Source organism: Primulina huaijiensis, chromosome 11, assembly GCF_012295235.1.
Source record: "Primulina huaijiensis isolate GDHJ02 chromosome 11, ASM1229523v2, whole genome shotgun sequence".
Lineage (NCBI taxonomy): Eukaryota > Viridiplantae > Streptophyta > Magnoliopsida > Lamiales > Gesneriaceae > Primulina > Primulina huaijiensis.
In genome coordinates this window covers 19221701-19248603 of record NC_133316.1, presented here as the reverse complement: position 1 = coordinate 19248603, position 26903 = coordinate 19221701, and the positions used below count along the sequence as shown (strand labels likewise).

General features: G+C 33.5%; 2 protein-coding genes and 1 pseudogene across 7 annotated transcripts; 1 reads left to right on the top strand and 2 right to left on the bottom strand.

The window, feature by feature from the left end:
* Positions 1-143: 143 nt before the first annotated feature.
* On the bottom strand, positions 144-1928 carry LOC140988454 (putative UDP-glucuronate:xylan alpha-glucuronosyltransferase 4; annotated as a pseudogene).
* A 502-nt stretch (positions 1929-2430) lies between these two features.
* Positions 2431-13599, bottom strand: LOC140987677 (mitochondrial Rho GTPase 1-like). Of its 5 annotated transcripts, none has more exons than XM_073456301.1 (15): positions 13511-13599; positions 13095-13319; positions 12326-12458; positions 12052-12201; positions 11607-11783; positions 11214-11465; positions 9605-9673; positions 7911-7966; positions 7454-7535; positions 6526-6737; positions 6346-6415; positions 5605-5717; positions 4404-4554; positions 3708-3894; positions 2431-2814 (listed from the first exon to the last, which is right to left on the bottom strand). In XM_073456301.1, exons 2-15 carry the CDS (start codon positions 13310-13312, stop codon positions 2741-2743), a joined length of 1944 nt encoding a protein of 647 aa, XP_073312402.1. In that variant the 5' UTR covers positions 13313-13319; positions 13511-13599; the 3' UTR covers positions 2431-2740. The 5 variants fall into 5 exon arrangements, with proteins under 5 accessions (XP_073312402.1, XP_073312400.1, XP_073312399.1 ...); XM_073456299.1 differs by having other exon boundaries at positions 13095-13397; positions 13511-13591; XM_073456298.1 differs by having other exon boundaries at positions 13095-13385; positions 13511-13591.
* Positions 13600-21779: 8180 nt separating this feature from the next.
* LOC140988720 (uncharacterized) lies at positions 21780-26266 on the top strand. 2 transcript variants are annotated; one of them, XM_073457771.1, is made up of 6 exons: positions 21780-21969; positions 22078-22102; positions 22212-22292; positions 23022-23208; positions 25051-25318; positions 25821-26266. In XM_073457771.1, the coding sequence occupies exons 1-6, from the start codon at positions 21913-21915 to the stop codon at positions 26025-26027; spliced, it is 825 nt and encodes a 274-aa protein (XP_073313872.1). In that variant the 5' UTR covers positions 21780-21912; the 3' UTR covers positions 26028-26266. The 2 variants fall into 2 exon arrangements, with proteins under 2 accessions (XP_073313872.1, XP_073313873.1); XM_073457772.1 differs by having other exon boundaries at positions 21859-21969; positions 22178-22292.
* Positions 26267-26903: the final 637 nt, after the last annotated feature.

Genomic DNA, 26903 nt, shown 5'->3' with positions numbered 1-26903 from the left:
CATTGGCATCCATTTGAGGACTCGACTCACGATGACTCCTAAGTTCAGCTGGCATCTCATCGTAAATTCGTCACCGGAACGTTGATTTTCGAGTACATCACAATTACAATCATAATCTTTGTAGCACATCCATGGAATCAATCCTAAGTAAAGCAAAGCAAAGCATAAACATTGGCAGGGATGTCTCGGTTCCCGTCTAAAATCCCGATAAAATATTCCTTAAGAAAATTCAGCTTAGTTGGCAATATATGCCACCACATGAACATTTCATTAAGAAATCCTTGATCCCCTCCTTTATAAGATACTACTCTATATATTTGCTTCGTCGACGTCTCAAACATGCAAGTGGATGGCTCGATCAACATGAATCAGGAGGTGAAAACATGCCTACTGTTCCCAGAAGCAGATAGTTGAGGATACGCGAAGAATTCGCCGATGTTGCGTAGGATGACGAGGTCAGATTAGCTTGTCATATTCCACAAGTTGCCATATTCTGAGTTCACTGTAGTTCCATTCATTATATGTTCCTTTCTGTGCATGAGGGCTGTGTATTCTTTGAATGTGCTTGATTTTCAATTCCATCCTGCTGATTTCGGGTCTTTTAAAGATTTCTTGGAAATGAAATCATCAACCAGGACGATTAGGTCTTTTGTTGTGTTGGATTTGATGATATTTTGGGCAAGACTTATTCCACCGCAAACATAATCTTCCGATGAACGAATCACACTGACATATGCTTCTTTGGGCTTGTGGCATGCTGTCGAGACATCTGCAACATCGTACGAGATTATCTTTTAATCAATATCTTCAATAAGATTTAAGAGCTTATATTTATTAAAAGTTTTGTAAATCAATTTATTTCTCGAGAAGATTTTTGGTCTAGCAGGTCAAGCTACACCGGCAGATATATATGCTCTATGTTAAGCGAAAATAGTCTTTCTTATCCTACACATGCATGTACATACTTAAAAATCCAATAATTTTCTTCACGCCACAGTAGACCATCACATATAAAAGCTCCCACAAAGGACCACAAGATCCAATAACACTACAAAAACTTGCCCATTTTTCTTCCTCGCACTTCTAACCAACAAGTACTTAGCCACAACTATATTCACTTGCAACCTGATCAAAACATCCTTGAAAGTTCTGCTTTGTTTTCCTCCTCCACGATGAACATTAGCCACAACCAAATCCAAGTCCTTGTATTCTTCAAAATTCGGCATCGGAATATTCAGGCAATCTAGTTAGTCTCATGGCAAACTTTCATCAATCCTAGGAATACAGCGAAAAACAATAATCTTAATTTTACGCACCAAGTCTTCAATCCTATGATCTTCTTCATCGAACATGGTCCTATTCCGAGCATTCCAAACGGTGTAAATAGCTGCTGCGAGAGCCGATAATCGCATCCTAGCTAGAACCGATTTTCCACCATAAGTTGTTCTGAAGATTCCATTCTTTTAGACATGCCTAGCCACGCTCGAATATCCTTCCAAATTGCCGAGGAGAAAGAGCATTTGAAGAACAAGTGATGTACTGATTCNTTAAAAAAAAAAAAAAAAAAAAAAAAGGAAATAAGTCGCTCCATTTCACATTCTCCGAAATTTTTTCCAAATGTACATTGACTATGTTCGCTTCTTGATCTCCATATATCGTTCTTTCACCGAATTATTTACTTGTAGCATGAACTAACCCGATTTTCATTCTTTTGTTATCCATTTTTCTTGACACGATCTTGTACCATCTTGGTTTTCTATTACTGGTAGGAAATGTCAAATTTAGGGATTCAGTTTTTGGTTGGTCTAAACAATTTTGGTGAATTCTTTCATGGTATAGAATGAATAGAAAAATAGATGTTAAAAGTGGTTGACAGCACTCCTTGAGATATGAGACCCAACTTTTAGAGCATTATCCCCAGAGTTCATGTTAAAGGTATACATTTAATAATATAATATCTCTGGGATTCATTTATTTTTCAGCAGACTTTTTCACTCTTAAATACATTGTTGTTGAAAATTTCCCATTTTGACTGAGGGGAGTAGGTTTCAAATTTGAGATTTAGTAAAACGCTTCTCCCACTTTTCCTTTAAAATGAATCATAATAACAAAATTGAACATAAATCAATTAATTTTTCTCATATATGCATGATTTTTTTCCCTGTGAAATGTTTGAGGACTACGTTGATTCAAATAGGCTAGGTTGAATGAAAACATCTGTTCGTTCGACTTGATTTCCCCCTTCTTTGCTAGCAAGCAAACGACCAGTGTTATGATAATAGATATTTTTCTTGCAATATAACAGCTCATTTATGCACTACATAATAAAAATAAAAATGCTACAGGGCATAGCTCCACTTGAATAACATTATTTGATTAGATTTTCCCCCATTTTTTGGCCATCCGATTCTATGGGAAAACCTTGGCCAGTGGATAGAAAATAAAAAGTTCAATATTTTTACTGAAAGTTTTCAAGAAAAATTCTTCGAATGTCAGTAAAACAGAAGCCAAGTAACATTTATCACTCTTTTTGGCTGAAGAAAAGCTAGAGAAAGTTGATAACACCAAAGTGAGTGCATGTTCTAGTTTGGTAATAATTTTGATATCACAAGAACAAATAAGCACAAATTGAACTAAAGTGGTTCAAAAAGAACCACACCCTAAGCTAAAAGAAAAACAAAAACCAACTAACCTACAAAAAAAAACATAGTCAATCAATCAGAACCAGATGTCTTCTTTCCTAACTAGACGAATTCCTTCTTGCAGCATAGACACGATAGGCAGCCAACCCGACAACCACCACGGCAGCTCCAACTGTAAGATAGATAAAATCAGCTACAGTACGATTAGATAAAATGTGCAAGTGCAGTTTTATGGTTAAAATTTAAGAATTTTGAACAAGTAACGCAACTTACTTAAGAAACAAGGAGAAGAAGAAGTTGAATAACAAATAAACATTACTGTCAAAATGGTGATATCACAATCCATAAAACAAGTAAATTGTCTGTTCCAGACTCCCTTCTTCCTATGGAAATATCTGGGTTAATAATACATCCCACAACTTATGACTCGTTAGTCCCCTCTCAAACTAGGTTCAAACAATTGATGAAAATTGTTAAACCCATCATTCGGGTGATGCAGAATGGTTGACAGTCATTAAAACTACAATCTCTGACAAACTTCTTTAATTGGATTATTTAGTTAAAAATGATTTTAATTTCAAAAAGAGTGAACATAAAGCACAACATTGCAACACATGAAAACATTTAGTGAGAAAGTTTATGATCGTCTGAAATGCAATAGAATTAAGGTTCAAATAAATTGCGAAGAGCACAAAAGAAACATAGGTAGCATTCGGTTGGGCTTCTGATCCGACTCAACTCAAAATTTTGAAAGACAAATCTCAAAATGATTTTTAAATACCGTGTGGAAATAAATTATGGAAGTTGATGAGATCTGCAAAGAGAGATGTAGTGTAATGATTATATGGAAAAAGTAAAATAATATAATTTACTAGTAGAACTACTAAAATAAGAAATGGTTGTGCAAGTATTATATTTTTAATAATTGTTTTGAAATAAAAATGAACGTATAGAGTAAATATTTGAGAAAAGAAACATGGAGGGCGATGTTTAAAATGTGTAGCCAACAATGGTTGGGCTCTGGGGTTCAGCCAAAAAGAGCTATAATGCTCTAGACCAAGATACCTGAGACAAACACAAGCGACCGGTTAATCAGCCTATGATACTGCTTACGGCTTTTCCCTGCTACGGTCTCGGGAATGCTCAAATTAGGGTGTTCAGCTGCCCTCACAATTCTCTGAAATATGTTGCTCAAATCTCCCAGCTTTGTGCTCAGGGGTATAGGTGCCTCTACCCCCATATCTTGGCTTACCTTTGAAGAAAAAAAGAAACAAAAGAAAAATTATCAGCTTCAGTAGGAAGAAACCATATTCAAAAGCAAAATAAAAATTTAGATGTGCATTTCCACATCAGAAAAAACAATCAACGAAATTTGGGACATGACTCCCATATGGTGGACACTAGTAGAGGCTGTTAACCCCTCGTTAGCTAAATCCACGACTCATGAAAAAACTCAGTTTTTATAACTTGAGGCATACTAGAGGAATCCATATTAACATTTGCTAGAAATTCAACAGTTCTGGAAACAACATTTTCTTGATTTGTTGCCAACTACTATGCATAGAGAAAACTTTGGGTTAACACCGGGCATATTTTACAAAATACTGGTTATAGATTCCATGGTTTACTACACAAATGAAGCCATTAAAATTTCATATATTATGCCGAGTACAAGCTCTACAAATAGACAAACACCCAAAGGAAACAAAGCGGGGCATTGAATATGAACTCAATTTATGCTCCCATTGTAACCAATATTACCCTTGTAGAATCTTGAATCTCTGTCAAATAGGGGTCAAGGTCATCCTTAGCAGCCACAATGAGGCAAGGCACCTCATACCCAGTGGCTTCCCCTTGACCAGCAACATCCACAAGCATCTCAGTGGCTTTCTCCCAGGAAGGTTCACGAGAACTACATAGGAAAAGATCACAAATTAACAACATTGAAGAGAATAGCTGTTTGAAATAGGGAAAAAAGAGTACCAATGCTGAGATAAAAGAAAATTCCGTAAATTGTGTGCTAATAAGTAGTCAAATCAGGTTGATCGTCAATATTAGGGTACAAAGCAAATCAAGAAACTGAAGGGTTTTCCAATTGTTTTAAATAAAACGCAAGTTCAAATTCACACGTGGAGTTCAAATCAATTCACATTTCCATGTTCAACTTGAGGGACATTGTACAGATCAAATAATATAATCTGAATATGTTGTATTTTTCACACGATATAATTGTGATCGTTTATGTCAATATATTTTAACATATGTATAAAGGTGATGGTTACAACATAAACAAAGAGAGTTTGATAGAGTTTAAGCCTGTGTGAGTATATTGTATTATTGTGTAACGAATATAGATCTATGTGGTCAAACCATGTCAAACCTACTTTCTTCACGACATTATTACTATTAAAAATTTGACGTGGCATCATAAAAGAATCCCCATCTCAGGTTTTTGTCTCGTGTTATCTAAAAAAATCTATCCATGTAGGAAAAAATGACAATACAACAATATGAACAAAAACTCTGGACCAATAACTTGCATAGCGTATAATAATCGTGGTTCTGACTGCCTAATTTTCATGGTTACAAGTTGAACAACCCATAATTTTACTGTCTATAGGTTTGATTTAATCCTTTCGTATGCAAAACTATGAAACTGTATTGCTACTCAATGAAAGATCTCAACCTCCCAGCGTGGTGTCTCTCTAATTATGAATATGACATTGGAAAAGATTTTTTGAAGACACAACGCGATTCTATTTTCAACTAGAGAGGGAGTGTTAGAAATAAGAAAGTACCACAAAATTTTATTGTAGTTTAGTTATAGTGAATATTTCCTACCCTGTTTATTTTAATCAATTTTCAGCTCTGCATAGAAGGCATGATTTTAATCCAAATCAAGAGAAGTTGATATAGTCCTAGTCCTCTGGGCATTATGTCGGTGAAAGAAGAAATCGACTACCTGTCATGTACAAATACTGCAACATCACAAGCCGCCAAAGAATCCTTTGCAGATATCAACTTTTTCACTCCTTCCTCTGGAATCTCTCGTAATACAAGGAACTTTTTAACTCCCTGCCAACATAAAAAATCATACCTTCTTTCTTCAAAAATCCAAGTATCTCCACCAAGAGAAATTAGACTAATACATCCTGCACTTATCAATCAAAAAGGAGAACAAATGCATTCTTATGCCATATTCGGACTTTAGGAGACAAAAACAAAATCTTCTTAAGAAGGTCCCAGCAATGGACCATTAAATAAATTTAAAAAATGTCAAATATTTCCACCAAGATATACAAGACTCAGGTGAAAACAACACTCAATAACTTTGGGATCATTTTCTTCTGCTATATTTGGATAAAAAATATATATATATAATGTAGCACCCAAGAAACAACCAAGAAATCAGCATGATGCTAGAATCAATCAACACACGTGCTTTTTCTCTAATGCAACGTTCTGACTTCAGTAAGAAGCTATTTATATCTTTACTTTTCAGTTAAGAGTAAAATTCACATTTTTCCCCATGCTACAAGTGTTTATCCACCTGCTTAGGTTTTCAAATCTCATTGCAGAGATCAACATAAAACTTTGGGGGCACAATATACTATGCTTAAAGCATGTGCAGGTCAAGACTATCAAGCCACCTTGTTTTATATTTTAATGAACCGTTTCTAAGAAATGACAAGATGGGACATACCGATGGTAGATCGACCACATTAACAGCATATCTATCACCGGTAGTGGAAACATAATCTTCAGTGAACGGCCTACAAAAAGAACATCATCATAACATAAGAAGCACATCTCATCGACAAAAAAATGCAACAACATGAATCCTCACATAAAAAGTGTAATATTTAGCGAAGACAAAACATACTTTCCAATAAAAGAATTCAGCAAAGCAGATTTCCCAGCTTCCTTTGGCCCAAAAACATAACACAGATGAACATTTCTTGCTGTTTGCTGCTTCTGACGATCTAATCGCCTTCTCCGAGTTATTCGCATTGCAGATGAAGGATCACCACCATATCCAATATATATAAGTGTCTCAATGCAATGAATTGGGTCCAGAAGCATCATAAGTGCCCACTGCAAACTTGTATATCATTGTCAGAGAAATCTATAGGAACAAATAGATAAAGCATCTTTGTTTTACAAATATAGGACAGACTGGTCACCTCAACAGCAACTTTAGCATTATTTTTAATAGTGAAAGTACATGAGAGCAATTATTGAATAGACATAAAAAGACATGAATAACCATCATCATATAGGTTACACTAAGTTAGTGTAGCAAATGATAACAGAGAGGATACCGATCAACTGTGAAGAAGAAGCTCAAGCATTTGTTATCATAATGCACTTCAATATCATACCATAAAGGCTGAAAACTCACAGACCACACTTGGAGCAGCTTCTGAAGGTGAAAATTGAATATTGTAGTGAGAAATCAGAACCTAAGCCCAGAGTTGACAACACATACTTGAGACCATTTGAATCGACAAGCTCAAGATAAGCTGGGGTAGATCAATTATAGTTTGTAAAAGCTAGGTAAAAGATAATTCAAACCTCTTACCTTTTTCTTAACAGAAGCTGTATTAAATTTTCTAGAGTTTGGAGGTGGCTGGGATGGGATTTCTTCGATAAAATGCATAAACACAAATGAGATCACAGATTATCCTCTCTCAACTAGGTTTATGAAATAAGGAATGCTTATGAAGGCCAGATAGATAACAAGTAGCGAAATCGAAATGAAAAACATGGGTAATCAAGAACTTCAAATACAATGATTGATCTTCACACACCAGTGCCAAAAATCCATCCAGAGACAGCCACCCCAAAGCAGTCTTCTCTGCAGAATCATCATATGGAGCTTTGTTCCAAGGACTGATTTCCAAAGAAGAAGATGAAACATTAGGGCAAGCAAAAAAGAGCTCGGTTAACCAACAAAACAGATGCATAAATACTTTCCATTGGCCAAAATTCAAGATTAATCAAGCATTACACTTATTTCCGTGTCACCTGCTTCTCGAACTAGTTTTTAAAAAACAAAGCTACATATGTAAATAACTGACCCGTGCAATAAAAATATAATATAAGAGCATTGCACTAGTTCAATCTCAAAAAACTATATTTCGAGAATTTTAATGGTCCCTTTGGTAGTCTTTTGCAGCAGATGTAACTCAAAAACATCTGTAATAAAAAGGGACCTATTTGTGGAAGTAGACAAACATGTGAAGATGTCAAACAGAAATCCATTACTTTTCAGGAGCGGTAGAAAACAAATCTTCAAGCTCAGCAGATCGAAGAGCTCCATCCTTTACAACATAGAAACCAAAAATCATGTTGACGTACAGCATGAAATAAGAATTGAACAAGAAAACAAGCAATTGAATCACATTGACGATTGTAAGCAAATAGTACAGACTGGAGGACAATACAGTAAAAAATTACCTAAAAAATATTGAATACCTAAGCATTCCATGAAAATGAAGACCTAACTACGGCCGATTGAGAAATTACAATAACACAACACTGCCACCTCTTTCTTAGAGCGCAGTAAAACAAAGTTCGATGTTGGAGCAAGAAATGATCATCAGCATATCAAAAATGGTGTCTCTATGTGTGTTACACAATCATGGCGAAAAAAAAAATCTCCCCTTGGTCGCACCATCTGACAATCCCACTTCCACCAATTCACATGATAAACCTATTACCACCACCTGTGAACTCCGTTATATGTTATTTTGCTCCAAACAATGACGGTGTGGCTCGAAATCTTCCGGGTGGCTCATACACTCTCCCTGTAAGGGAGGATTCTAAATCTAATCTAAAAGAAACTAAACAAACAAATAATTCTAACTAATCCCAAAAACCTTTTTGTTAGCTCCTATAGCAAGGTCAAACATTCTCTAGTTTACTTCTCCTATCATGACCAAACCATCTCAACTAAATAACCTCCAGCTTCTTACTGTGGGCAACTACTCTATAATGGCATGTTTGAATCTTCCATTGCTGCAGATCATCATCCTTCTTATTTGAATCTTGTATGAAGAGTATCTATCACTCACAAAAATCAATATTTATATTCGAACCAATTTTATGTGATACAAAAAATAACGAAGCAAATGTCAACTTTTATGTGGATTTGTACCACTCCAAAGACATTGCAATATCAACTAAATCATAATCATCTAACGCTTCATATTTTAAATTCTAGAAAGAAAATTCGATCAAAAAGTTGATGTGGTGGAACTTCCTCTGTTGACTTTGAAAAAATTATTTACACTTTAAGTGCAATCGACACAGAGAAGCTAATTGATGACATCTAAAAGACCTTGATTGGCTCTTTAAAGCCTGTTGATCCAGTCTTAATAATTCAAAATACTCATCTTATTGGCTTTTGTCAACCACGTCTTGGACGTGTCCAGAGTACTTTGTCATTATTGTTTTTCTCGATATGCATAGACGTGTCCAGAGTACTTTGTCATTATTGTTTTTCTCGATATGCATCTTTCTATGTCTAATGCTTTTAGACTAGGGCAACACCCGTTTTTGGAGGCATAGAGCCTTTAAGTCATTTTCTGAAATCGCAGCAACTGATTAATCTCTTACACTTCATTAATCACCTCAAAATGACAAAAAATTAAGATTGGTACTTATCTTTGCAAAGAGGTAAGTATCTATGGATTATCGCTTTTCTCAATGATATATCATCAACCCAGCCTCATTTTCCACATAAAGGTAATAAAGGACATTTTGATATCTCAGTCACTGGTCTTAAAAATCCACTCAAATGATGAAAAATAACAAGGAACTAGTCCAAAGACGGTCAAACTGATCACATAAAGGATAGTAACAATTATAATAACTCAGGAATAAAAATATCAAATCAATGGTAATCAGAATATCATAGTTATACATAACTTAATTCAGTAGGAAGAGACTTCACTTACACAATCAACATCGTACGTGATGAAAATTTTTTTGAGAAAATCCACAGCTTCATTAGTCAGCTCCGCGCTCTACAAAGATGGGAATCAAGCATTAGAAAATAAAACAAAAACAATACACTGCAAAATTTGTTACTGATTAATAAAGTAAGAGGATGGTATAATAACTACCTTTGGTATATTTATGTGAACATCCAAAATTAACGCTAACTCAATGAAGAAAAAAATAGATGAAATGTGCAATGTAGTAATTCTACTCAGTATAATGTAAATTTCAGCAGAAATTCACGTTGGTGAATTTCAAGATCCGAAAGTAACTTCCATCACCATGTTCTTTTTAACTTATTAGTTGGTTTCTTACCCATTTTAAAATTTAAATCAACTTTTTTTCCCACTCAATTTTTCAACTTCCAAAATGATTTTCCCAAAATAATAAAAATAAATAATATAATATCTTAAAATAAATTGATTAAAAAAATCATAACAAATTAATATCTTTTAAAATTATACTTCAGTATTCACACGCATTGTGTATGCAAAGAAGCTAGTTAAAATTATCTGGGAAAAGAACAGGAGAGGCAATTCACAAAACCATGAACTCACAAGAAAAAGGAAACCAGAATCAATCATCAGAACACATCAGAAAGAAGAACTTCAATTAGTGTTGAACTTGTAAAGGTTTTTTGTGAATTGATAAAAGTCAAAGATCAACTGATAGGAACTTTAGTAATATGGTGATTTTGTTCAACGATTCCTAAGCAAACGTATACATCATTTATCATTCATTGGGCATGACAAACAATAGGAGAAGAAAAGGCATCATCATAAGAATGAAACACCACAGTTTCAGTAAGGCCAATTAAAAGTCAATGAAACTAAAATTGCAGGAATCGGGAAAGCGAAAAAAACCTTAAAATTGTTTCCTCTTTGGAATCATGCATAAACAAACATATAGCAGAGATTGAATCAAAAAACAAAGTATATCTCAATATAATTTGATTAATTTGAAAGTAAAGATATTAAAAATAAGGAAACTCATACAAGCAAAAGAGGTTACTTTGGACTATAAAAGTGTAAACATTTCTCTCTTTAAATGAATAACCCACAATCGCAAACCCACCAAAGAGACTTCATTACTATAACAAAAAAAGAATATTTCATTACAAATGAAGCCTCACAATAAAGTTTCAAATTTCAAAAAGTTTCAAATGTCAAAACGCCCATCAACTCAGGAAAGACCTTTCAAGAATAATAAAAACTTTAGATTTCATTTCAAAAGTTGGCCTTTGATATTCCAACATGGAAGGCTATCATAACCCCATATTAGATACTTCCAGATTATAGTGCTCTGGGGCAGGCAGTTCTCCAATCATAGATTCGAGTTTGGTTATGGCTGCCATATAAAAAGAAGAAACAACGAACCATTCACCAGGAATGACTCATCCACATTCTATCGACACTGGATTCAATCAATCAATTAAAAAAAAGATGTTAAAACTTAAAGCACTTTCAATTTACAAATGCGACGTTTTCAACAAAGGCATCACCAGGTTATTTCATATATTCACATGTGACCCACTGAAACTCATGCTAATATCTTACGATTAAATACCTGGTCAGGATATCTCTTTGTTGGAGGTGGCAACTGATCATCTCGAAGCTTAATTTCATTGTTATATCCAAATTTTCTAAGGACAGTCCAGGTTGTCTCTAATCGCCCCTTCTCAATAAAAAGTGCATGGAGAAACAGGAAGCCAGTCAATGTAAGACCACGTTCATCGACACCTTCCTGCAATTTCTCCCGTACAACTCTCTTAACACCAACTATTTCAGAAGGCTGGAGTGGAGCATTGAAACACTTCACCTGCACATTATTACCACTTCATTTAACTCTGCATAATAAAATGACGAAGCTTATACATGAAGCCATGAAGTTCGTTATCCTCAATCAGAAAAAAACAGTGAGATATTTATATAGAAATTCACTCTATCCAAAGAAATTGACCTGAAAGTCATTTAACTCTGCATCACTGAGGGCACCATCCCTGTCATGGTCACAAAGAATAAATATCCTTTTCAAAGCCCTCACACATCTCGGCTTCAAAACTTGCTGTTCCTGATCAAACAAAGGGGCAGTCGGGTGCAGTACAGCTTTTTGTGCATAGTAGAAAACCTCAGGAATCTGCAAGAAGAAAACAACCACCATTTAAGTAACTCTTCTTAAAAACACGGCAAATCAGAGGCATAAATGTAATTCAGGTCAGTCAAACGCTAAAGCATTTACTTTAAGCACGGAGAGAGAGAGAGAGAGAGAGATAAACCTATCACTAAACTCCAAACAATTAGCAGACATTATAGTCAATTATTTGGTTGAAAAATACAAGAGCATACAAAAATAAAATATATTAAAAAAGAAGGAAAAAAAGGAGATGCCAGCATTAAATATTAACCTGAATATGGTTTACAGCTGAACATTCAATACAAGTTTCAATCTCCCGGAACTGTTGCATTATTGGTGACATAACCTGCTCCAGACTAACGGGCTGTAGATCACCTCTCTTATCTAGCATGCAACCCACCACAATAACTGGCACTTTAACCTGTAAAAATCCAAATGTTTACGTGCTAATTAAACTGAGGAAAGACACTGCTGGAAATGTTAAAAACTCATCTGACTCCAGACTCCTGTTTGATTAGTAAATTATAAGAACATGAGAAAGCAACCTCTAATCGCCGAAGTTCAGGAAGCCAAAATGAACTCAATCGATCCAGTGTTTCAGGTCTATCACACGCGTAAGTAAGAACAACAGCATCAGCTTTTGTTAGTTGTTCAACAAGTTTGCCTCTATGCTCAGGACTGCATTCCCGATGGTGTGATAAATAAAGTCAAAATTTTCATCAGTGGGGAGAAGAGAAACAAATACATGGCAACAATAGAAGGGCTAAAGATACATTGAACAAAAATTTAAGCAAAATTCAGGCGCAGAGGATAACCAAAAACAAGAACACAGTTAACTCAGATATGTCAAAGAACCAAGTCAACAAAAAAGAGAATACATATGCGTTTCATGCATGTGCTCGTAAGACAGCACAACTGACTAAAAAAAAGAGAAGATTTTACGTTTGAAGATAATTAAATCTCCGAAATGATGACCTGCATCTGCATCTGCATCTGCATCATCAACGCTATCGAAAGACCACATTCACAAAATAAAAATTGTTCGATTTCTAGCCTAAAAGCGAAAAACATCCAAAGTCCAAACATGACAAAAAAAATATTGTGAACCAAAACTCTGTTGAAGGATTCGAGGGGGGAAAAATAAAATTTAACAACCTCAAAAGCAAGCCTTATGTGTATTTTTTAAAAAAAAAGCCAAAAAAACACATGAATCCTATATCCAATGAACTACATACAATTCTTCAAATTCCAACACTACCAACATACGTTAAAGCAAACAAGATTTGTGCTAGACAACCAAGCATGATTAAAGACCTTGATGAAGTGTCAAAAATGGTGACCGGGACACGGTCGGGGTACAAGTCCTCCGGCAGCCTGGTTGGTGGTAGCACTGGAGGGATACTTGTGGGAAAGTTCTCGGCCGCAGCTGTAACAATCAAACTCGATTTTCCTGTCTTGGCGTCTCCAGCAACAACTATTCTCACCCCTGCGCCATTACCTGCCGCACCAGAAGCTGAAGCACCTCCCGCCATTCACCAACTGCACCCGATCAAATTATCAAGATAAATAAACAGTGCTGGATTGATTGGACAGCTTCCGCCGATCCTAGGAAGAGAACTAAGAATAATATAATTTTTAAAATAAATAAATAAACCAGAAATCAATGAACAATGAGATAAATGCCCACCACTGCTAGTTGTGAACATGCATAAAGAGCAGAAAGTTGTTACCTTGCAGAAGGGGGCAAGGGAGCCAGAAAATTAATTATCTTGAGAGAAAATCAAATCTCCAAATTGCTCGTTAGGGTTTAACCTCAAACAGCGGAGATGATAATAATAAAATAATAAAAATAATTTATTAGAAAAAAAAAATGGATGAACGGATCCAACGGTGGGGGATGGTCGAGCCAAAGTAAACGAAATTGCAGAAGTGGGATTTTTGTAATAATAATTAAAATGGTTTGATTAAATATCATCTTTAAAAACATAATAACAAAGATTTAATTAAAGTAGTGGATTTGACATGAAATAGTTCCATTTTTTATGTTTTACTATAAATATCATCTTTAAAAAAATTAAAAAAATTATTTATGTATTGTTTTATGATTTATTTTATTTTAAAAACATTTAATTTTTATATTGTTTAAGAATTGGTTTATTGCTAATATTATGACAACAATATATTGAAAAATGTCATTAAAATTACAGACAGAGAGTTAATCATTTTACACATGATAGAATAAACATGTGATATATAATATAAGGATAAGTTAAGGATAAAAAAGATGTAGGATGTTATATTTAATGTTTGGTATGATTTTTAATAAGAGTGGTTAAATTTATATATTAGATTGTAATGATAAAATTAACATTATCATAATAAATTTTATAATTTCAAAGTTGTTACTTGAGTTCATATTTCTTATCTGTTCATGCGCCGACAATGCTTGCATGATTTATTTATTTTTAGCTAATTTTATATATTATATAATATGATAATTGAGCCTTTGATTTTGTGAGTCAAATCAAATATCAATTTTTAAGTTAATCGAGTGTTAATAATAATTTTATTGAGATTTATAAAAATCATTTATATAATTATCTCGAGTTCAGTTATATGATTATCATATTATATAATATATAAAAATAAATAAAAATATTTGTTTGATGGGGCGGTGAAATGAGAGAACGATAGGGTTTATGATTTTTATATATTGAGCGCAATTAAGTCATTTGTGGTGTTTTTTATCATTAAATTAAAATTACCACATCTCATAAAAGGGATATAGTATCCTTGTATAAAATTATTTATCAATATCATGGGATTTCTAAAAAAATACCAAACATAGGATAAGGATGATAATTTATCAATCTTTCTCTTATCCAGTGTACCAAAATATACCTAATAGTTTTATTACTGGTTTTATTTTTAATGGTAGCCAAAACTTGCTTAAGTTTATCTTTCTCTCGAACATAGATTTTTGTAATATCCGAAACAAAAGTATTCTAGAAAGAGCTTGGGTGAATACAAATAACATCAGGATTTATATGCTTCACCCAAGCTCTAATCCTATCATATTCAACAAATGAAAATGGTAATCTATGTTAATAATTGCAGCAGTTAATAATTCATGTGTGATCTTTTGGTAAATTTTTTTAGACGTTATCTTCCCATCATGATCAATAATCATTTGTTCTACATCGTAAAACGTTATCATTTTTCGTTTTTCAAAGTGGCGTCTCAATGAAGAAGTTTCATATTGTTTGCCCTTGGACTTGTACTCCTTTTTACATCCCTTACATTCAACCCTTTGTACACCATCTTGACCAATTTCTTTCTTTGTAAAATAATTCCAAACCTCTTGAAAATTCCTTAGGCTTTTTAATTGAACATTGGGCATAGAGGTTTTCATCTCATTATCCTCATCCAGATTAATACTTTGATTCAGTGAAGTAGAATCCATGAATTATCTATTTTAACTAGCATACTAATATCAACCAAAAATTAACCAAAATCAATCACACAATCAATCAATCAAATTCAAATTTAGAATATACAAAAAAAGATCAGTAATATAATCATTATCTATATGTATAATTGTATATGCAATGTGTCAAAGTTGACATTTAATTAACTTAAAAAGTACTTAGTGTATATATTAAATTCATTAGATGATTTTATTCCCTACTTATGTGCAATCAATTGTTGTTAAGATTGAAACTTAGATCTAACTCAACCCCAAAAACTATCTCAAAAGAGGAGGATTGTTCAAGTCCATGTATGCAACTCTCAGAGCATCTCCAAAACACCATTTAGGTGCATCCCATTGTTTTCCAATTGGGGCTGTGCTATTTTAGCACCATTTGGCGCAGAGGTTTTCATTTTTTTTATTTTTATTTTTATTATAAATTTGCTTTTTTTATTTTTTTATTACAAATAGTTATATTAAAAACTATAAATATTATTTAAATTTATTAATAATATAATATTGATTGTATAATATAAACATTATTCATAATTAAAAATATATTAAATAAAATATAATAATTAATATATGTAAAATAAAAAGAATATTTCGAAAATATTCTTTTTGGTGTAAGATTTGAATTAAATGGGTTGGAGATAGATGTTGTATTTGGTGCAGAAATCGTACTATTTTAATGTAAAATTTGCACCAAAATAGATTTTGTGGTTGTATATGACCTCAGTGATTTTATCTCACCGATGTGGGACAACTACCATATCCCGCTCACGCCCAAGAATGAACATCTGGAGCATGAAGTTTACTAATAACTCAATTATGGGCAGAACGAATGTCCCAATTATGGGCAATCAAATACAGAAAGGTAGAACTTGAGCTCTGATACCATGTTAAGATTGAAACTTGGACTTAACTCAACCCCAAAAGCTAACTCAAGAGGGGAGGATTGTCCAAGTTCATATATACAACTCTAAGAGATTTTATCTCACTGATGTGTGACAACTAACAACTTGAGTATTTTGTATGACAAAATAAAGAAAATTTAAAACATTTGGATCGAACTCACAGAAATATAAGTTAGCAAAAGAATTTATTTGTTCCGTCATTATTGTACATTTATGTTTAAAAAACTATTTCTACAATACGATAAAATTTCATTTTGAAAAAAAAAAATTAAAATCATAGCAAATATGTCAGAACATCCCACGTTGCTTTTATTTTTCTAGTGTCTGACTATGATTTTATTTTAATTTTTTTTTTACAAATATTCGATTAATATTTGTTTCATATGCCAATTTATTGTTTAGTAAAAATATACTTATTGATTTTAAAAAATGAAACAAAAAGAAAGGAAAAAAATCTTCAGAAGGATCTATGTTGATCACTTTTAATTTTAAAAGAGGATCTGAAAACTTTGTTAAAAAAAACTTTTTGTTTCATTCCTGTGCAACCATTTTCTTCTTTAAATAAAAAATTCACTGTTTCATACAATTATATGAAAGTGTTGGCAACATTTTTTTTATAAATTAATCATCTATCTAATTATACAACAGTTTTCTTATTCAATTAATTCTTTGTGTTAACTAAAACTAATTATCATCAATAACAACAAAAATGGGTCGACGATTCTAGTTTTTTTATACCAGGTTTATGAGACAAAGAAAATTAGAGTTTTTGGATTTTTAAAAAATTTAAAAATCGATTCCTGATAATTTCTCAGAAAATAATAACTAGATAGAATATATGATTAAATACATTAATGACAAAAACTTATGTGAGACTATTTTACGGGTCGTATTTTGTGAGACGGATATCTTATTTGGGTCATCCATGAAAAAATATTACTTTTTATTGTGAATATTGGTAGGATTGATCCGTCTCCTAGATAAAGATTTGTGAGACCGTCTGACAATAAACATACTCTTAATTAATTGGTGAAATTGATGTGCGATAAATGCTATTAATAAGACACTGTATACTAGCGTGAGGAAGTTATTGAGATGAAGTTACTCAAAATGATATTTACGTTCATGTTTCTATCACGGTGAGATGATATTGAAATATTAATATTTTATTCAATTTAATGACTTTTTTTGTTTAAAAAACATAATAAAATTGTAAATATTTGAAAGAAATTACAATTGTGCCTTATGATTTTTTTATTCAATTCAATAATTTAGTATTTAATAACAGAATAATTAAACATGATTTAAAATAGAATAATTTCACTGTGCATCTCTATGTAGACTTTTAAATATGTTCAATAAAAAAATTTTGAAGTATGTGGTGAAATTGTAGGTTCTGAATGTTGACACATCGCTCCAGGATATATTCATCATCTTCAATTGGGGAATTACGATCTTCCAACATATTATTCATTTCGTTCCAACAATCATGCTATTGAGAATTATACAAGTTTTCATTCTATAATCTAAATAAATTAGATCATACATGTGAGATGAACCTCTCACTATATACCAATGTACTTGGAGTATACCAAATGCACACTCCACGTCTTTTCTCACCTTTTCTTGATATCATGCAAAAATCATATGTTTTTGCGAAAGGAACCGATGGATGGTTTTCACAAAGACAGTACAAAATGGATAAATACCATCGGCGAGGTAGTAACCTGTGTTGTACTCATTCCTTTTCACCTCAAATTGCACCAGATGAACTTGACCATTTGCAAGGTTTAAGAAGAAATTGGACCTCTCCAGCATATAGATGTCATTGTTGCATTGTGGTACGCCGAATTATGCATATCAACCTCATAAACCTCTCGATGCAACTATATGTAGTATGATTAAAGGTTATTTTAGGTGTACACTTTTCTATTGTCATGCCCAAGCTGTTGGACAAATTTTTCACACAAGTTCATGCAATCGATACTTCCAAGAATCCTGAGAAATCCCCTTTCAGCATTTTCAGCAGTTAGTCGAGCAACGTTCGCAGTTGTTAGTTGCCTCATATATTGCTCAGAAAATATATCATGCACCCCTTGCAAAATGTTTCAAAGATTCCAATGCTGTCGATGCACCGTATTCAACAACATCGCCTACAACATTATATGCAAGCGAATTGCAGCCGAAACCTTATGAAGTAAAGACAACTCGAGCTTACCGGTTGAGTCCCTCCATTAGATAAAGTAAAGCACATTGGTTTGTAAAGTTTTCACAATTCTTAAAAACAAAGATCTCCTCATTCGAAATAGCCTCCAAAAATTTTCTTGTTATAGATGGGATTATTGGTGAAGTATCTTGATATAATCTTTCAACCCAGAAACACATTCTCGATTTATTGTTTTCGTTTGTAGCTATGTATGCAGCTTGACTCCCCCAATTCAAGTTTTAAAGCAAAGCGTGTCAACAATCTCTAGGTTGGTGGTCGTCCTGACGAGAGAAGCGATTAGTTGATAATGGGGTCTGACACATTTTCATTGTCGGATAATGAAGAGTTTGTGTTTGACATGAGAAATATTCAAGAATGTGTGCAAGAAGAAAATATTGGGGATTGTGCATGTGAAATAAATTGAATATTTTGTGTGATATGAAAATCAAAATACATGTTTATTTATAGACAAATGTTTGTATTTTATAAAATATAGTCATTGGGTTTTCAAAATGTTTTAAAAAATGTAACTTTTTTTTCCCAATTTTTAGATTTCTTTATGATTTTTAAGTTCTTAGATAAAAATTAAATTAAAAAAATTAATGACAGAAATTTTACCTCCGAGTGACTTTTTGTGTGGGAACCACCATCTTCCTCGCACGCAATAACATTTGTGTGTGAGGTCCTCGCCCTCAATAGGGCGAGGAATCCAATGGGCCGATGAAACACACCATTGGACATTGCTTAACAAATGGACAACAATTTATATATTTTAAAATAAAAACTAAAGACAATGTGAATACATATTGTGACATTTCGATATATATCTCTGTCACGCCCCGAGTCCGGGCCCAGGTCCGCGCCTGCGTGATTGCACAATGGGCCTCTATAGCAACTACTTTGTATTCGTCTTCGCTTTACAAAAATGATTAACCCAAGTTGCTATAGAAGTCCATTGTAAGTCATTTTAAATCTTTGATTTTTTAGATGTGGGACAAGGGTATCACAATCACCCCTCCTTCAGAACGCGACGTCCTCGTCGCGGCCTGATCCCTTGATCCACCAGCACCGAGAATCTAGAGGTGGCTCCTACAGGTTCAAGAGGTGGCTCCCGTCATATAACATTTTGCCCCGCAGGTTCAAGAGGTGGCTCTCATGCACGTAGCACTTTGCCCTGCATAGCATTTATTTCCCCGTGTTCCATCCCGGTGACCGACTCTGATACCATTCTGTCACGCCCCAAGCCCGGACCCGCGCCTGCGAGACCAGGTAATGAGCCCCTATAGCAACTACTTCGTATTCGTCTTCGTTTTACGAAAATGATTAACCCAAGTTGCTATAGAAGTCCATTGTAAGTCATTATAAACTCATTTTAAATCTTTGATTTTTTAGATGTGGGACAAGGGTATCACAATCTCTCTCAAAAGTAGACAATTGGATCTAGTTATTCATGTCACCCCGATCGATAGCATTAACCGAATGGTTTAAGGATTTAGTCAAGTTCAGGTAATTAATAAAAATTTAGTTGGGTTTGAGGTAATTTTTTCTAGACACGCTACTTGATCAAGATACTCGAATAAAGCTAAAATCCATAGAGTACACCAGTGGACTTGACCATGAACTATTATCCAAGTTTTTTATTCAATTTTTTGTTCATTTAAAGAGAAAATCGAGTTCACGAACATGAAATAGTCTTGTGGTCAGATCGGATTTCGATATCCTGAAATACTATGGGAAAAATTGAGCACGCGAGAACTACCCAAAAATGAATAAATAACTAAATATTAAGTTGGGTTAAGTGTGTCAGAGTACAAAAAGTAATAAATGAGTGACCTTCTAGAAAATGATCTCGTGCGTCATGGTGATGATGTTGCGTCATTTGATCTGGTTGGTTAAATTGATCATAAAAAAGGTATATCAAATATTAATTAGTAAGACTATATTTCTTGGGACAGCACTAACAACAGGGTGATGGTAAGAATAATCTCGAGGGACTGAGACAACACAAGCAGTGAGGCACGACCCAAATCCCCTCTCAGATTCAATGGCTCAACAGCCCAACTCATTAGCAACCACATCCGTGCAGTCCGATTGTGCGCCTTTCGCTTAGTATAAGGCTTCGCGCTATTAAAAGTATAAGAAAATTAATTTATACCTTGACTGATAATTATAATTTTTAGTCCATTAGTAATCGTTTGATATTAACATAATATTTTTAAAGTATTGTCAATTAGAGTCGGGAGACTTGCTTTTAAATTCTCACTAGAATAATTGTATTTGTATTTACTCTCTGTCATACCAAATTTTTTTCTGCAATTACTGATTCACACAAAAAAATATTTTCGCACTCTTTGAGCCTACATGTGTTTTTTTAGATGAAATTTAGTGCAAAAATTTAAAATACGAAACTAATATATGATAATGAGTATTAACTTTTTTATATCTAGTACAAAAGATAAAACTTTGAGTATAAAATTGGAACAACTATATTAATATCAACACAATCTATACTTGTGTGCTCAAATATTATAAATTAGTATCGGATTTGAAAGAATTTATACTGAAATATCTTATATTAGTATCATGTGTTAATGATTTGTACCGATTTGCATCCAAAAAAACGAATGATTAATAATAATACTTGTTATACATATTTAAGTACTCATAAATAATATATTAGTATCATATCTGAAATATTTTGCATGCTAATATCATATATTAGTATCAGATCTGAAATATTTTCATGCTCATATCATATATTAGTATCATATTTTTATTATTTTGTATCGCTTTTCATTCGAATAAAACATATCATTAATAAGGATAAAAATGAAACGGATTTGGTCAAACGCAGGACACACCCCCAGGACCCTTGCCAAGACAAGGAAAATTAGAACCCAAATCCGCCCCGTCTCAAAACCGACAAGTCNAAAAATAAATAAAAATAAAAGTGTATGTTGAAATTAAAACAAAAAAAAAAACAAAAAACAAAAATATAATATTAATATCATATAAGGGTAAAATTGGAAAAAAAGTTGGTGTCCTCTCTATATAGTTATTATCATATCCTCAAACTTAATAGACTAGTATAGATATATATACGGGACAGGTTCGACATCCAAATGCGAGACCTGCTCTGGCCTCTGGGGACACACCATTAGACTCGTTGACTCTACTTTGCCCTGCTCTGTCCCAAAACCCGATTCATTGTCATCGTTAATGTTAGTATTTGTTTTACATATTTGAATATTCAAAAATTATATATTAGTATCTTATTCAAAATATTTTATGTCAAATATTATATATGAGTATAAGATTTTCTATTTGTATGAAATTTTATCCGAAAAAATAATTAGTCGGAGAAGTGCAGAATTTATTTATTTTTTTTTTTACGAGAGAGAAAAAATAAGAAAGAATAGTTTGACCGAGACCAAACACAATTGTTGGGACTTGGGATATATTGATCATCAAGCTCGTAATTTCACCACCGTGGTCTTGCAATTACATTACGGTTTTGGATCTAACTCCCAAGTGAAGAAGATGATGTCCGGCAACTACACATCCATTCACAATCAAAACCTCATCGGATCTGTTCCGGTCGGTACTTACTTCTTTTACCTCACATATTAAAAAAATTTCCCCTGATTTGGTGTTATTTTGTATTATTAATCGATAAATTGATTCGGAGGAGTTGACGTTTTGCAGGCAGTTACGGATCCAGCTGCTATGGGTATAATTTTTTTTCATTTTTTTAACATTTAGCTCGTATGATTACTGTCACCCACGGATTCAATTTAATTTGCAGTTAATGTATGTTTTTTCGATGATATTGCATCCAGAATCGAATCTCCAGATATTTCCGCCCGTAGTTCCTCAGGGGAAGATATCTGGCGCCTCACGACCCCCTCGTGACGTTGACGGTATATTTCTTCTTTAATTATCTTTTGTCTTGGCAAGGTAGGTTTATTGATTTGAGACATGATCAGTATGTCGTTTTTCTGTCCATTTAAAGATTACAAGTGGTATACAACCGTGGTCATAAAGAGCTATGCTAGATGTGAATGTTCAGTTCATTGGATGAATTTATTTTGCAACCTTTTTATATTGTTTGTCATTAAAAAGTTGAAGCGCATGTCTTGGAAAATATTTCTAGTTTTATGTAGTCTCTCGGGCTATGCAATGGGTTTCAGTTTGGGGGTAGTTATTCCGTTCGTTTGTAGCAGAAACGACTCTACATGTGGGTTATCTCACGACTCTCACCTGAATCATGGTCGGCTAAGGGTAAATCGTAGTAAGGTTTCGTAATTGGATTGGATTGGATTGGATACTTTTTAATATGGTCTGATTTGCGGGAGACACATATTGAGGCACCTGGTTAATAGTTGGCCAGGGTTAAAATAGTAAAGTTTTCTAATTGGATTGAGTTTTAGGTATTTTTAATTAGGTCTTATTTTGTTGGGCCGCATATATTGAGTTTTATAATTTTCTTTTTAACTGTGATCGGTGATTATCTTAGTATTCCTCGAAGCACTTTCTCATTTATTGTTATATTGGTTTGACTATATTTCTTCTTATTTTTCTTGTCTTGATTTTATGGTGATATCATTTTATTTTCTGAATATCATATTGTAATTACATTGTTTATTCAGATACATTTACCAAATCTGCATCTGGTTCCGATGTGCCCCAGCAAACATCTTGGTTTCAATCTTTCACAATTGCTGCATATAGGCCTTATTTTGATGTTGACACATCGGATGTTGTAGAAAGGATGAAATATTCTCTATTTCCTTTCAATGGAAGCTTCAATGAGAAAACTGCCAACCAACCAGATTTGTAAGTTTAACTGCTATTTCTTAATGTCTAGAAATCTTAATTCTTAAGTAGTTTTTGCTTTACGAGATAGTACACATTTCATTTGGGCTTGAATACTTGCAAAGTTTTCGATTCTAGAATTAGAAAGTTATCCTCAAACTTATTCCAATGTATATAGCAATAAAGTCACTTCATTTGGTATTCACTTCTATGTTGGGGGCTCTCTGTTTGCATGATCGAATGCTACTCTAGTTTATCGCCCAAATAATAGTCAGCTTGAGCCAAATCTGCACTCAAGTGGCATCTTTGTTGTTCTATATGCATGACAGTGTAACCTTATAGTAACTTCTCTCTCTCTATGCTGTTATGGTTAGTAGTACATTCAGGTTATGTGGGAAACATGGCTAACCTGATTACCTGAACAAATTTTCTCATGATAAAGATGGAAATGTCAAACTCCATTGTGACTTCGGGTGGGGACGTTGTCATAACTTTGCATTTCCTGTTAATCCTCAATTATCACGCTTCTTTGTAAACATAAAAACATGGGGAGAAAATGAAAAGAAGATTTTTAAGAGGGTTACATTCCTGTTCCTCTAGTGAATAATATGAGCCAATGGGTATTTTCTAGCAGGCCTTTGTAAATACATCCCGTATTTGATCTTCTCAAATAGAAGTCTGTTTGCTGCTATGATGTATGAATGCCCTTTATCATTGTTTTTTATCAACAAAAGAAATATTTAGCATGGCATTAATATTTGGTGAATTTGATTAAAATATTTAGATTCTGCTGTATATGCATTTCTTTGTTTGTTAGTTGTGCTTCTAGGTTGCAATGTTACTGACTTTTGTTCTTGTATGTTTCCTCTTCCGGTGGCTTTTGGTGGAAATTCAAATCCTGTATCACCCATGCAAATGAATTTAATTATTTTAGAATGCTATGTTATATCTATGGTTCTTGTTAGCACCTGGAGTCATAGTGCATTTTTGTCTTTTTTTACCATTTACCCTGTTTAGGGTGTTTAGGTCATTATGATGAGTGAGTTGGAAAATATGATACTTATTTCCCTTACAGCTATCAATAGATTTTGAAACTGTGACCCTAGAAAAGTTTGGTGGTGTAAATATCCTTGGTTGGACTTATTAATTTGGCCTTGTTTTTCACTCTCGTGTGAGACTACTGACAAGTATATTTAACAATTTAAGGGTTCCAATTTTGTATAACCGTAGTATTGTACTGAAAATTTGAGTATATATTTGACACCTAGCAGATACAAAGTAGTTTGTCTATAACAGAAAATGACATTGACCGTAAAATTGATCGTAATGCAAACTTAGCATATTTTACGTGACACCACACCCATTTGATTTTTTCTGACTATTCTATGATAAGAATTGAGCGGTGATCAAACTTCGGAAATGCCACTTCTTGGTGGTTGGGTAAGGATCTAAGAATTCTCGGTCTTAGTGAGAATAAAATAGGTTATGGATGCAACTAATAAGTACTTTAAAGTCGCCCAAATTAAGTTTCTTAGTTCAGGTTCACAATTGTGTTTCATATATACCGACTCATTTGAATATGAAACAAGAGGAATAGATATCATATCTTTTGGACAGATTTCCCAGTATTCTATACAGACTGACTTCATCACTTCTGATATGTAGATTAGTTGCTTGGCAATCCAGTAATGGCATTTAAGCGTCATATCAGCTGTATTATTCTTTTCCTTATTTTTATTCACACCCTAATTGCAAATTACATCAATAAAATTTTAGCAAGCAGTGTATAAAACATGTTTTTATCTGTTGTCAATTTGTTTACTTTCAAATTAAGCGTCATTATGAATCTGTCATGATGTTCAGGTATGGACCTTTCTGGATCTGCACTACCTTAATATTTGTGGCGGCTTCCATTGGTACATTTGTTACCTATTTAACACACAAACTGCAAAAGAAGGAATGGGATTATGATATTAATCTGGTTACATGGTCTGCGGGGTTGTTCTATGGCTATGTTACTATAGTGCCTCTACTCTTGTATATAGTCCTCAAATACTTCTCAGCTCCATCTGGGCTCGCCCAGCTGCTTTGTCTCTACGGCTACTCTCTGTTTGTCTTCATTCCTGCTTTGGTAAAACTTAAAATTACAGTTTTTTTCCTCATTGGTTTTAACACTTTTGTGCTCACTCAATGCATTATCTTTCTTGAGCATTATGATTTACCTCCATGCAACCAATCTTGCTATTTTGGAGTTAAAAAGTTTGAGTTCTTCAAATTTTTATGATTCTTGCAAGTGTGTAATTTTGTTGTGCAGTCTAAATATTTGAGCAATTCACACTACTTATTTGATACTTTTCTATCAGGCCATATCAATTCCTGTTTCATGATCGGTCAGTAAATCATCTGTTCAATGGTTTACAAGGTCCCCAAAATTCCAGTTGGCAGTTGGAAATTATCGTTCTTAACTCCATCAAAAGCCCTGAGTTTTGAATTTTATTAAAAACGAAATATTGTGCTGGGATTAATCTAGTTTTCCATGCTAATGTAGTAACTCAACCTACTTTAATTTCAATTTTTTTTTTCATTTTTGCATGATCTGACATGTTCTAATTCTTCTAATTTGTTCAATGCAGTGTTTGTCTGTTGTTCCATATGAAATCTTCAGATGGATTGTTGCTGGCATAGCGGGTTTCATGTCTGCTACATTTGTTGCTATTAACCTCAGAAACCACATCAAGTCTGCAGGTGAAAGCTGGGTTTTGATTGTAGCCGCTATATTCTTGTTGCAGCTAGCTCTTGCTTTGGTCCTCAAGTTCTACTTGTTCAACATCACCATATAACGACGATCAACTGTAACCATTGGTGGTATCAACGAGTTACTGATCTGGAGTGATCGTGGTCCATTTTTGGCTGAAATATATAGCTTCATCATGTTATGAGAACCGTTTTTATACTTTCAGTTTTTATGATTTCTCATTTATAATTGTAAAAAATCGGCAACTTTTTTTAAAACCTTTTAACGTGGAGAGGCCTGATACGTGCATTGAATTAATCAAGTATGTCTTTGGTTCAGGATGTAGATTTTATAGTATTTTGGTTATCTTTACCTCTCATCATTGATCATACTTTCTATTTGAGATTTTAATTCAGAACAAAAATCCGGAAGTGTTGGAAGTTTGATCAAATCAGTAGAACCTTCAAATACGGAGCCCTTGCAATGTACAAGCAATAACATTCGAGCACAAATGAACGTGAGATTGTTGGGCACTGCAAACAAATCAAACAAGTTTTGAAAACAATTTCCTTGCAAAGTCCACAAATTAGTATTACTTTTGCAAATATTTTAAATTACTTGCAAATATTGTTATTAATTTCAACAATGCAAGAAGAATCAGTTTTATTTCACAAAAGAATGATCTAATTTTGCCACAAAAAGATTTTAGTTGTTTTTGTAATTAATATTGAATGATCAATGTGATTATTTACCCAAATGTCCTAAATTTGAAAGTTTTTGTTGAATAAAATCGATCATTTACGTCACAAGGACTAACACAGATTGTTTGAAAATAATTACATCATAATAACTTTTTGACATAAATTAGGATTAAAATATTTGTCCACACTGAGTCAGTGCTCCCACATCCGAACGCAGCCACGCTTCGGAGCACTCATCCCCAATACCTGGAATGGATTTTGGCTAATGTTCAGAATTTTTA